General features: G+C 37.6%; 1 protein-coding gene across 1 annotated transcript in view; it reads right to left on the bottom strand.

The window, feature by feature from the left end:
• The window catches only part of slc17a6b (solute carrier family 17 member 6b), a 32,021-nt gene extending 19,606 nt beyond the window's left edge, over nucleotides 1-12,415 (bottom strand). The window contains exons 1-11 of the mRNA XM_016454423.1: nucleotides 11,658-12,415; nucleotides 9,980-10,235; nucleotides 9,305-9,423; nucleotides 7,042-7,156; nucleotides 6,496-6,583; nucleotides 6,077-6,163; nucleotides 5,586-5,728; nucleotides 4,195-4,344; nucleotides 3,446-3,578; nucleotides 3,132-3,242; nucleotides 952-1,079 (exon numbers count right to left, since the gene is read on the bottom strand). Coding sequence (XP_016309909.1) covers nucleotides 952-1,079; nucleotides 3,132-3,242; nucleotides 3,446-3,578; nucleotides 4,195-4,344; nucleotides 5,586-5,728; nucleotides 6,077-6,163; nucleotides 6,496-6,583; nucleotides 7,042-7,156; nucleotides 9,305-9,423; nucleotides 9,980-10,235; nucleotides 11,658-11,743 — 1,416 coding nt within the window. The 5' untranslated portion in view covers nucleotides 11,744-12,415. The remainder of the gene's footprint in view (nucleotides 1-951; nucleotides 1,080-3,131; nucleotides 3,243-3,445; nucleotides 3,579-4,194; nucleotides 4,345-5,585; nucleotides 5,729-6,076; nucleotides 6,164-6,495; nucleotides 6,584-7,041; nucleotides 7,157-9,304; nucleotides 9,424-9,979; nucleotides 10,236-11,657) is intronic.
• Between the last annotated feature and the right edge of the window lie 1,010 nt (nucleotides 12,416-13,425).

Below are 13,425 nucleotides of genomic sequence, written 5' to 3'. Positions count from 1 at the left end.
TGTTCTTTTTTTTTTTTTCTCTCTTCAATAAATCAATGCTATTGGTCACCCTTTATGTCTGTCTGTCTGTTTTACAAATATATTTAGCGAATGAAAGGTATTAAAAAGAGTTACCTTGGCTAAATCTTGTTGGAGCCGCTCAAACTGTACCTCATAACTCCACCCCCTGTCTTGACTGACTGAGTGCAGTGAACTGAAGTTCCACAGCAGAGCAGCTGAACGTCTTGCAAGGGTAAATAAATATCTTCTTGTTTGTATAAGTACAGCACGCAAGAAACGCAAGAAACACTAGTATGTCTACTGTATAAAGGCTCATGTTTTATGCATTTGAGGTCTGATGCGGAGAGATTTTACAACAGGAAAAACTGAGCGCCCATATAGCTACAACAAACTTTGTAACCTGTTGATCAAAACGTAATGTGATGCTGCCGTTTTAATGATGGACAAATTGCACATTTGCACACACATTCGCTGGTCAAAAACCCGGCCATAACTGCATTTGAGTTTGACACAAAGCGACTGAGTGTTCCTCGTCAGCTAGGTAAAATATATTTCTAAGAAAATTCTTCTTTGATTTATGATGGCTATCTGCTGATACACTTAATGTATTAACATTTAATCATATTATATATGGTCACACTCACAGCATGGTTAATGTTTACGATGTTAATATGCATGTATTTGCTAGCTAGCAAATATTTGAATGTAGTATTCTATACTCTCCGCTTATCATTAAGATGTGACCAGTAAAAAAAGGGGGGTGCCCTTTTTCAGTTTCAGCACATGCCCCTCAAAAGGTCTGTGCACGGCCCTGCCGCTTGGTCACAACACAACCTTCTAATCCACCATGGGTCAACATCATTCATTCAAGTTAAGATCCATCCAATCCAAACATATAGTACTGAACATCTAGAATGCAAAAGAAAATCCTGAAAATCCCAGGTGTCTTACCTTGTGTTTGGTCAAGGCTCCCACAATAAGAGGGCACACCATTCCTGACAGAGTTCCCACTCCATTAGAGATTCCCATGAGGATACTGGCATAGCGAGGAGCGATGTCTAAATGATTGACATTGAAACCTGATGGGCAATAAGTGTATATATTACATTAACATTAGAAAGAATTGAAATAACTTTGTAAAAGATTACACTTTTTTTCTGTTTTTGGCATTGAATTAATTACAACAAACCAGGGTTACTATTGTTCACTAAAACAAAAAAAAAGCATTTTCATTGAATGGGTATGATTTGGAAAGGCACACGTCTTAATAAAAAGGTCTAACAGCTGAAAATGCATATTAGAGCAAAGACCAAAAACAAATAAAAACTGCCTGTAGAGCTCAGAGACAAGTTTGCATCAAGCCACACGTCTGGGGAAGAGTTCAGAAAAAAAATCTACTTCATTGAAGGTTCACAGAAGCATGTAGCCTCCATTATCCATAATGGAAGACGTTTGGAACAACAAGGACTCTTTCTAGAGCTGGCCTCCTGGCCAAACCGAGCAACTGATGGAGAAGGGCTTTGGTTAGACTGGAGATAGAAGAAATCTACAGAAAGACAAACATCACTACAACACTCCACCGGTCTGGGCTTTATGCTGGTGTGGCCAAACTCAATCCTCTCCTTAGTGAAGACACATGAAAACACACTTGGAATTTGCAAAAAAGCATCTAAAGGACCCTCAGACTCTGAGAAACAAGATTCTCTGGTCTGATGAACCTCAATTCTAAGCATCATGTTTGAAGGAAACCAGGCTCTGCTCATCACCTGCAGAGTACCATCCCAAAAGTAAAGTGTGCTGGTAGCAGCCTCATGCTGTGGGACTGTTTTTCAGTGGCAGGGACTGAGGGACTCATCAGAGTAGAAGAAAACTCAATGCACCAAAATATTGAGATAGCCTTAATGGAAACCCAGTCCAGAGCATTCAGAACCTCAGACTGAGCAGAAGGTTCACCTTCCAACAGGACAATGAACCTAAGCACACAGCAAGAGTGGCTTATAGACAACTCTGTGAATGTGCTTTAGTGGCCCAGCCACAGCCTGGGATTGAACTCAATCAAATATTTCTGGAGAAACCTGAAAATGTGTGTCTGCCCCCATCCAACCTGACAGAGCTTGAGAGGTGAACAGGTGAGGTGAAGAATGGCAGATAATTAGCAAATGCTGATGTGCAAAGCTTGTCGCACCATACCCAAAAATACTTGAGGCTGAAAAGGTGCTTCAGCTAAGTACTGAGTTATGTTGAATGCTTATGCAATGTATATATTTCCGTTTTTGTATTTTTTATAAATTTACAAAGTTGTGACAATTCTGTTTTTGCTTTGCTATTATGGTGTATGGAGTATAGATTGATGTGGAAAAAAAGTAATTTAAAGCAGTTTAACATAAGACTGCAACAAATTGTGAAATAAAATGAATACTTTTGGCAAGACACTGTATATATTAAAAACAAAACTTATTTCTGCATTTTTTGTTTATGTTGAAGTACTAAAATAACAACTGAATAAATTAAAAATAAACTGAATAAACTAAAACTACAAACTAAAACAATAAAAACTACAACAAAAAATTGAAAAAAAGAAAACTAATAAAAATGACAAAAATAACCCTAAAGCAAAACGACTAAAACTTAAACTAAAATATAAATAAATTCTAATTTAAAATATTAACAAAAACTATAATAGTACATCAATGATACTTAACACTGCAACAATTACAAAATGACATTTTCAAATCACTGCATTCCTCTTGTATAATTTGCACATTTTGGTTCTGCATCAAGAGTGCACATTTTTCAGTATCTCTAACATGATGTTGGAGATCCAGACTAAAAATAGAAAGAGCAGCCATCTTGTAGAGCAGAGGAGTCTCTAGCACCTCCCTTACTGAGTGCTCTTTCTAGATGTGCTGCCAGTGAGGCTGCTCTCAGGGGACAGTGTGTATGAATTATTTAAAAAGTCCAGCGGAATGACTTATTCCTTCCAATCCGCAGCGGAGGAAGAGCGTTTTTGAGTGATAAAAGGAGGATAAAAGGATTTTGTCAGAAATAAGCCATTATTTGCAGTGTTCCCTGGCTTTGCAAAAACCCTTTGCAAATATTAAATCAGACATATTGTTTCCCCAAAGACTTGCCTGATATTGCAAACCCACTGAAGCCGACAGCCAACACAAGAAACGAAATGGCTACTCCTTTACTATGTGAGTAACCAACCACCAACAATAGAGTGGCCTCCATCCCAAAGCCTGTGAAAGATAAACACAAGTGGATAGTCAACAAACTAAGCTAAAATTGACAATTATATGATTATTATTATGACTATTAATATTTAGGATGAAGAACAATTCTATTTATTCTCATTCATTCCTTTAACCATCCTAGCTTGCACAGATTTAACCAGAATTCAGTCATATGAGCTATATCATTCCTTGCAGTAGGTTGCACTCACCTCCGCAGTTCATGATCTTCCGAACTGTGGTAGTAGACAGGATGTTTTTGCAACGGAGGAAATCGGCTATCTGTCCCCCAATGGGTACGATAATGGTCATCACCAGATGGGGCAGGGCTGACAGCATGCCAACCTGAATAAGACAGCAGCGTCAGGCTCAGAAGGATCTCATTGAAAACACACTGCAGAATGAATGCATTAGTAATGATATTGTGGCATTTTAGGATGTGGTTGAACCACAGAAAAGAGAAAAAAGGTCCAATTTCAAATCTAAAAGAAAATATTTTACTTAATTATAATGGATAAATCTGATAAATAAATGTCTTCCAAAAAATCAATCAAACTGACATGCAACATTCACTATTAGTGAGTTAATACTGTAACTTGATGTAAAGACATGATTGAAGGTTTAACTGTAGGAAGTGAGAAAACAAGAGCAAAATGAGATGCGAGCACATACTTCAATCACCAATAAGTGATTAATTAATTATTCATTATGAACTATTCACAATGAATAATTCATCAACTTATTTCAGACCTTAGGGAATGACAAAGGTCACCCATTTACTGATGCACACTGGAATTATAGAACAAAAATCATATGCAATTTAGACACCAAGGCTAGCCATTTTGACCCAAATAAAGCTTGACTGCTGATTAAGTAATTATTCATTTTTAATAATTTTCCAGTTTGTATAAAACAAATACCAATTTAAATGCATGCAATATGAAAGGTAAACTGAAATTACCTTGCTAATCTCAAAGCCAAACACCTCCTCGAAGTATGCAGGCTGGCTGATGAGCAGCAAGTAGAAGGTCCAACTCCTGCAGAAGTTGGCCACAATTATTGCATAGACAGGCATTGATGTGAAAAACTGCCTCCAAGGTGTCTTGAATTTCTGTAAGAGAAAGGAGTATTGCAACACGTGGAGGGAACTGTTACATTGTTGATTCTACATGAATGGTCGCATGGCATTTACACCAAAGAAGACCAAAGACCAGAGAAATGCACACTGAAACAAAATGGCTAAACTAATTTGATCAAATTATAACATAAATATAAAAAAAGACCTTTCTGATATGCCTTTGTTGGTACTTTCAGATTTCATTAGATGTTCTCATATAACACCATGGCAACAAAGTCACCCTTTAGTGACCTGTAGTGACACTGCAAATATTGTCCTTTACCTCAAAATTATGCCAGATATTTACAAAATAAGTATATACATAAAAGTGTGATCACCAAAGAAATATTCCTTTTATCTTTTCATTTTTCAAGGCATCCTGACAAAATTTGCTCTGTGCTTTCATTTACCCTCTATAAAATCACAAATTACTGAAATTAAGCTTTACGCTCTTAAACTACAGCGATGTCTTGTTCACAGTAACTGCAAATTAAGGAGTGAGAGAATGAGGGGTTTGTCTCAGCTCTTAATCTTAAAGTCGATATGAAATGAAAATTCACCCTATGTATTTTCTAAATTAATACTATATATCTTATTGTGAACAGTTCTTCTGTGCATGTTTCATTTTTTTAATGAACTTTGTAATAATCAAAATGCCATAACTGGACCTTCCGGTGAAAATGACAGACTTCTCTTTGGTGACACATGAAGGACTTCTCTAATCATTTAGTCCCCTTAAACTGCAAGCCTGTGTTTATCTGCATCACTTTTGAAAGCAACACCCACATCTCAAAATCCAATCAACAACAGATGCATAGAACAAGTCCCAAGTCTTTTTTGATAATCTGTTACACTTAGATGTACATCAAAATACAGAATATCTGTTGCTTCTTCCATTTCATCGTGACTTTAAGAACGTTTAAAAGAAAGTTTTAAGAAACACAATCTGCTCTGAACTCTTAAACTGGACAACCTTCCAAGCTACAACCATAGTATAAGTGAAGTAGATTTGTGTCAATAAGAAACAAATGGGCATTAGAATTATAGATAATTATAGAGTGGTCCTTAATTATAGGTTTGCATGAGAGAGGATGATATGCCATTAGTCAAAACATCTCAGTACTTGAATCCTACACTCAAGTCTTTTCTTCTGTTCTATCCAACCCCATTATATTCCTGAGAATATACATATCCAGCCAAAAGAGTGGAGCAAGATTATGTTTGCGGTCACTTACTTCTGCAGGACCTAGCAGCTTAGCGCTCTCGCCGATACTCTCCTCAATGTAGCAGCGTTCTTCAGCCGTGATGGTGGGGTGTTCAGCTGGGCTCTCATATGACACTAAGATCCAGAACATATACCAGAAAATCCCGAAACAGCCTAAAGGGAAACAAACAATTCTTAGACATTGGTCTTAAAACAAAACGTCATAAAAGAAGCAGACAGGAAGATGGGCTAACTGAAAACTCTTCATATAACTAAATGGATTACAATTCATTGCTTTCCAGACAGGACGTGCCAATTCTTGGCAAAGTGACAAGCAGATTCAGTGTCAGCACAGAGGATAGACACATGGCAGCATCAGAGGAAAAATCAATACCCAGCATCGGTGAGTTAATCCATATTACACTTACTAAAATACACTCATCAAGACCGTTAAGCACACTCGTGCAATGATGGTTTGCACCATAAAATGGCTCACACGGTACACACAAAAAACACTCTTACCATAGACATAGAAAACCGATGACCAGCCTGTGTACTGCACCAACATCCCAGCTAAAGGCATGGCAATGACAGCTCCAGCATAGGAACCTACAGAAGAGGAGAGGAGAAGTTTAAATGGAAGAAAAAGCAACTGAGAGGGATAACTATAAAAGACTTCTCTAAAAGAAATAGTCTTTAAAAAAAAAATAATAATAAAAAATTGCAGTTGCAGAATATGCATTAAAACAGCACAGGAAAATCCAGTGCATGCATACATAATGTTTCCTAGAATTCTTGAGGATAAACAACAAATGTATATTTAAAGTTTAACATGCACACAATAACGAGACTCTAAGGTAGCAACAAAACAAATATAATGGCATTGGTTTTCTTTATTATTCACTAATCTACTATTTTGCTTTAAAGAGAACAAAGATTACCACAAAAGGAGGTTGTGGCTAGACGGCTTCTTTCCAGTGGAGGAGCCCACTTACTCCAGATCCCATGACAGGCTGGGTAGGTCACACCCTAGAAAAAAAAATAAAATAATACACATAATAAAATCTTAAGGAGTAGTTAAAGTTACATGACATAAATCTATTGAAATGAAAATGAATATTTACAAAAAAGAATAGAATAATATACATTGTTGGTGTGATGGAAGTGGATCTAGTTGTCTATTTCACACACATATAAGCGCCTCTACAGATCAATACAGCTAGACAAAGCCTGGGTTATTACTCTCACAGAAATATCCTCATGCCATAACTGATTGTTACAGGGCTTTGGGCTTTTCCCAGGATTTATTCCCACAACTGTTTTTTTTTTCTTCTTCTTCTTCTTCTTCTTCTTTCTTTCTTTCTTTTAGAAATTATCTACCAAAGGCAAGTGCCCAAATGTTCGATAGGAACCTATAGAGAGTTATGGTATTAGGTCGTTATTAGCAAACAAGCATTTACAAATGAGAGAAAGTCGTACTTTCCTACCTCTACAAGCCCTTGTAATATCCTGACGAATATGACGCAGCCATAGTGAGCACGTGCAGCTGAGGGGATGAACATGTTCAGTGTGGATGTGAGGAAAATGGCTGCGCCAAAAACCCTGAATAACGGACGGAAACATGGTTGAATTATAGACACATTGGCTTATAGAGTAAGTTATATGTAATTATTTCCCGAGTTTAAACCCAGAGTTTTAGCTATGTGTTATTTTAGTTGCCGCGCTAACATTTTAGTTAGACATGTTCTTTGTCGCTGAGAGAAAAAAAATGCAATAATTTCTTCATACACACACACTATTACTACCAAGATATAACGTACAATTCAAATAGGCTATCTGCTTTCTGTTCTTACGAGAAAACAGCAACATGGTCGTTGTCTTTGGTGATGCCAGCACTGCCACAGAGGAAATATGGCCTTCCATTTATTTCCAATTTTCCTCCCGTCTTGTAGAGCTGGAGACCCCTCACCTCTCTCCCACCGGCATTCTCTAATCGGATTGAGGGAGTTCTCCAGCACGAGACTCGCTGATTCTATTAGATCTCAATCACGCCGACCAATAGCCCAAATATGAACTGAGAACTGTTGAATAATTTCAGCAACGACAATTAAGTCAAATATTTGACGTAGCCTACTGAGTTAACAGAACTAGCCTAAAATTGCCCAGCATTTTAGTTTCTTGATAACGTTCATTTATTGTTGGCCAGCCGTCAAAGAAGATGTTTTAGGGAGCACAAATTGTGTAAACATATTTCCAGCTACCGACATGGCAGTTTTATTTTTTGATAAATTGTTGTGTGATAGATGAGGTCGGCCAAACCCTCTGGCAACATGTCCGGGGCTGGTTGCCATGCCCCCCTCATTGAGCAGATTAGACACGCTTCCCCCGAGATCTCATTAACAGGTGGAGAATGCCCCACAGACCCGCTCCCACAGTCTAATCCTACAACTCACACGACGGGTCAGCGTTCACTCTGCCACTCACACATACACTGGAAACACAAGCAGGCTGATCAACCATAGCAATGAACTCTCTCTCTCTCTTTGCCTGTCTGCAGTGCTGATTTATTTATTTGATTTCCTTTCCCCTTGAACGCGTGAATAAAAATAGTATTCCTAAGGGTTATATTTTGTTATATTATATTAGAATAATAAAATCACAACAGTGATGTCTCATATGCCTTCTTTACAACTGATCATGGCCTTCAAATAAGAACGTGAGAAGCAAGATTTGGACGTTTCCCAAAAAGATCGTTCGTTTTTCTGACAAAATAAACTCAGTATAAACTGTAATAATGCATAAAATAAATTTGTGTACATATTTCATTTTCACAAGAAATGTGTGACCTTAAGAGTCTTTGCAAAATAAATAAATAAGATTGGGTTGAACGTCTGCTAAATTAGCGCCTCCCATCACCCCCTTTTTCTTCCAATGACAGGTATACAGTTCCATCCGCCGCTATGAATGAATAATCATCCCTTGTATAATACAGTATGGTTCGCCAAGCTACTTTCTGTGTAGAGCTCAAAGCTTTGCAGCTCGAATTTGGAAGTACGAATTCGGCCGTGACTATCACTGTAATCATCCACTATATAATTTTTATAATTATATAATTTAATAACTATATAATATTTTTGATTATTTCAATATTTATTACAGTCTTACATGACTGAGGCCTCCTCCTTAAATCTTCTTGTACATTAAATAATACATTCACCGTCTCAGAAAGAGAACACGAAGTTTCCTTTTTGACGAAGTCTTGGAGATGCTGGCGAGTTTCTCCATTATGCCCATATGAACTTGCCAGCCCCTGCAACAGTAAGCGATTTACCCGACGGTTTGGAAATAACGTAGGACGTAAGCTGCAGATGTTTTATAGCCTATTTTATAAGACTCGGTTTGCAACATTTCTGACAAAAAAAATCTGTGATCAATAAGAAACTAAAATAACACCTACATTAGCCTATAATTAATAAAACGAAATATTATTATAGAATATTTATCATTTGTATTTAAAAAAAATAATTTAGCCTACTTAATGTTCTTTCGTTAACATTAGGTAGGCTATATTATCTATAAGGTAGCCTACTATTTTCTATTTCTATTCGATTGGGAAATTCTATAAACGAAATGGGATTTTAAAGGCGATATTTATTGTTGCATTATGAGCTAACAACAACAACAACAATCATCATCATTATCATCATCATCTGAATAAATAAATAGATTATTAAATTCCTAGGGCTTTACCTGTTTGCCGCCAATCTAGAAGAAATGTATCCCCCGGGAATTTGCGTCACAATATAACCCCAGAAAAATGAGCCATGAATCATTCCAACTGTTTCCGGGTCCCAGTTGAATTTTGCCTTCTAATGGAGAGAAACAGAAAATAGCAGGTTGCTAATCCTATCTGTAAAAGACTAGGGACAATTGAAAATGTGAATGCACACGTTTCCATAGACCGCTATTAAGGTTAAAATATAATATTGGCTATAATAATATAAATTCGATATTTGAGGGGGAAAATGTAACTTTTATTTTTCAGAGCAGTAGCGAACAAAATATATATTGATTATTGTGCGCAAAAAAATGAAATGACAAGCGCGCAGGATTAGTTTCCAGCTGAAGAGTTAATCAATTTGAGGCTGATGACATTCAAGTAACCAAGGTCAATTTTTTTGCACGAGTAGCCTACTTGTTTCCAATATTTTCCAAGCTAGCAGTGGCATCCAATAAGCCTCTTTCAAACAAACACAAATAAATGTGCTCTTAAATTCTGCCCGTTTTTATTTTCCATAAATTGTTGCAGTTTCCAGACGAAGTGTAGCCAGTGTGCATGTGTGTCTGTGTGTGCAACGTGCATGCACGCTCGTGAGGGGTGTGTCACGAAGCTGACGCGAACGTATAAAATCCAAGTGCACAAACCTCTTTGATGATGATCTTCCCGTTCAGGTGAATGGTGCTGTTGTTCACCATGCTCACTATGGCCACGCCTAAGTTGCACCGAATACCGAAGGAGATGCAGAACCCGAGGCCGCTCATTATGGCGATGATGTAGCGGCGCGGAAGTCCAAAGCACGTGCAGTCGCACAAAGGTGCCTTTTTCTCGTTGGTCTGAGCAGGCCGTCCATCCTCGGTCAGTTCGATGTTGTCGCCAGGTTTTTGTCGCTTTTCTAACACTCTGCATCAGTCAGAAGAGAACCGTCAGACTACTTGTAGGCCACTAACAGCATAACGACAACAATCCAGAAGAACCAATTAATAGGAATCTCATTCACCTTTATTACTTAAGACAATTAGTTAGGAACAAACGAATCAAGATTTTATTTTGACATATAACTCAATTTACATTCCCCAATAGTAGCCTGCTCTAAGTTGCACGGACAGATTTAGACAATGGTAATTAAAATGGCCTCCAAACAATCTTCTTTTTTTTTTTTTCAACGCAAGGATTTTTATGTAAACTCCACATAGGCTTCGTGTGCTGCTGTAAAGCGCACTGTACCGCATTGCAGCAGTCCCTTCAGCTTCACCTTATTTACATTCACACAGGCTTAAGGTCCACTGATATTCACGAACTTCACTAACACTTTACTAATATTATTATACCAGAGGCATAAGCAGAGTTATTTGCGTAGTTATTTACTAGATAATCAAAATACATATTGTGTCGAGACAAATTCTATAACGTAATGTGCATCAAAATGTAGTTTATACGTTTTTGTTACAAAAATAATAAATTTCATTTCAGGGATTTGATTTTTATTAACAAGTGCGACGGGAGTAAAATGCATTTTATTTTGTGATCTTTTGTATACGTAAAATGCATAAAACGCACATTAATTGCACTATAATTGTCAATACAGTTTTTTAATCTCAGAAGACAAATAAGAGACAATGTCCCAATATTTTGGAAAATACTCGGAGACTTCAAAATGTCTATAAGCAAACGAAAAAAATGAAAAGATGAGCAGACACATTTATTAATAGTTGTACTCGGGGAAAAAGGTATTTCATTTTCGAAAGAATTTCTGAATTCGTTCAGGTTGGCGAGGCGGTGGATTTTTTTTTTTTTACTCTTCTCATAGATTTCAAAGATTTTTTTTTTTTTTACGAGACACAAAAAATGACTCGATATAAAAGAGCATCAAATCAACGTGAAATGATGTAAAACCCGATTTTTTTTTTCATGTGATTTCAGTCGTGGTCTTTTTTGCAGGTATTGTGGGAATACGCGAATGGTCTCTAAAAAAAGAAGCTGCACTCAAGGGAATCCTCTAATTGAACGATTACTATTCAATCGTAAATGCATTTTAGTCGCCGGATTACAATGACAACCTTCAAAGATAGGAAAACTCGCATGCTTCCATCCCCTCCTCCCAAGATTATGCAGAGTTACATAATTTTCTTCACGTCTCCATGAGGCGTGACGCAAAACCGACTGGGGAAACTCGTTACTGAATAGACTAAACTAGCTGCATATTTGTGATTTGTCTGTTCTGTTATAGCAATAGTTAGCGTATTTATCTATCTAGCCACAACATACGCCAAATTCATTATTTTTAAGTGAATTATTCAATTTTATAGTGTTAAAATATCTTACTTGTGCAGGTGTCCCAGTGTCTTCCCCGCTAATTGCTTCAGTCCCTCTTTGCTGGGCACAAAACCAGGCTCCCTCGGAGTCTCCATGTCCAAATGTGATAATCCCTCGTTTTTCCCCGGTAATGTTAAAGTACCATGTCACAGTGTGAGATGACAGAGCATAGGCTACCGGACCGATACCCAGCGGATCAATGATTCAGTAAGACAGATGAGGAAAATTCACGACGGTGTTCACAGAGCGAAGAGAGAAAAAAATCCGCCTACACAAGAGAGATATCGGAGGTGGTCTGGCTCTGTCTACTCATAATTATAAACTCATAAACTGCCCCGCGCGCGATAAGAGCACGCGATGCCATCTCAGATTTGAGTCAACGAATTAATGTTCGCTTCAAATCGACGGAGTACAAAAAACGGATTTAAAAACGACGTATGGTTAATTAAGAGCAAAAGAGAACAAGCACTGTTACTTTTTCGACGCAGAGTGCCAGTGAAGTAGCTTTAGGAGGAATGTGAATGGCGTTCAGCACCAAGGTCAGCTACAGTCTCGCCGCGACTCCTTCGCCAACTAGCGCTGGATCACTCCCGTCAAGAGTGCCACTGCTTTGGGAGGAGTTCGAGAGGGCGGAAAATCTTCACATTCCATTCACATTTTCTCTGATTTTGTGCTCAAATTATCTGGATTATGCTCCACGTGCGACAAATGACAGTTTTTCGGAGCGTATATGAAGGGCACGTGACCTGACATTCGAAGTTTCTACATTGTATGCCTATTGCTTGTTTTCCATCAAAGGCCGTGCAAGCCTCCTGGGGGCGGTGCTATGGAAACCGAACCAGGGGTGTTTCCCCCTCCAAGTGCCTGTGCTGGTGTGAAGGAAAGCGTATTAATAATTCATACATACCTCGCAGTCCCCCTCCCTCTTTTCTGTCCTTCACAGCAAAAATAAATAAATAAAAACTGCTATTGTATGTACACGTACGTCGAATTCGAAGCCAATACAGTCCAGACGCAAGCTAATTTTTATTCAAGTCAGTTTTTAACGGTTGAGGATAATGTAGGGGGTATGCTGTCGGCGCATTTTGATAAGATAATTTGATATGATCGTATTTGTTATTTTAACATCCTGCTAAATCACAAATCAATTTATAGGAGAGTAACTCTGCGCAGTTGCGACGCTCTGCGTTCTTAAAAGCTTCACACAACAGGTAGTTTGAAAGCGCGCTTAGTGAAGCGCAGGCGCCATCTTGCGTTCATTTACAGTATTTGCAGAGGACGCCCAACAAGTGCTAAACACGTGTAGTACACTTAAATCACTTTATTTTGGCACGTTCGAGCTTTTATAAGATTGATTCATGATTATTCATAAACTTACTTTTTTCACACGGTTTCATGCACCTTTTACAAACATCTGTAGACTAAAGACGACAAAAAAAAAAAAGTATACACATACATCATGACAGCAATTAAGGCAAATGCACGTGTGACGTTCTCATCTGAACACAAAGATAGCCTAAACTAAGTGAAAAACTTTTTAAAATATTTTATCATGAATAGACTGTAACATTTAACTTAGGGTACATATATTAAGCATTGTTTTGGATAAAACTTTGTATACAAGTATAGCAACACAATATTCAGAACATTTATGTAAACTGTATTTGTATTCTCCATAAAATATTGATGAATCACAGCAAAAATCCCTTGACAGGCTAAAAATACATATGTAGAGAATTTATAACATTTGTGAAATTAAATGAACAGGTATGGTTCA

This window comes from Sinocyclocheilus anshuiensis, unplaced genomic scaffold (genome assembly GCF_001515605.1).
Source record: "Sinocyclocheilus anshuiensis isolate Anshui unplaced genomic scaffold, SAMN03320099.WGS_v1.1 scaffold2129, whole genome shotgun sequence".
Lineage (NCBI taxonomy): Eukaryota > Metazoa > Chordata > Actinopteri > Cypriniformes > Cyprinidae > Sinocyclocheilus > Sinocyclocheilus anshuiensis.
Note: the sequence above shows the minus strand (reverse complement) of the source record. Positions and strands in the feature narration are given on the sequence as shown.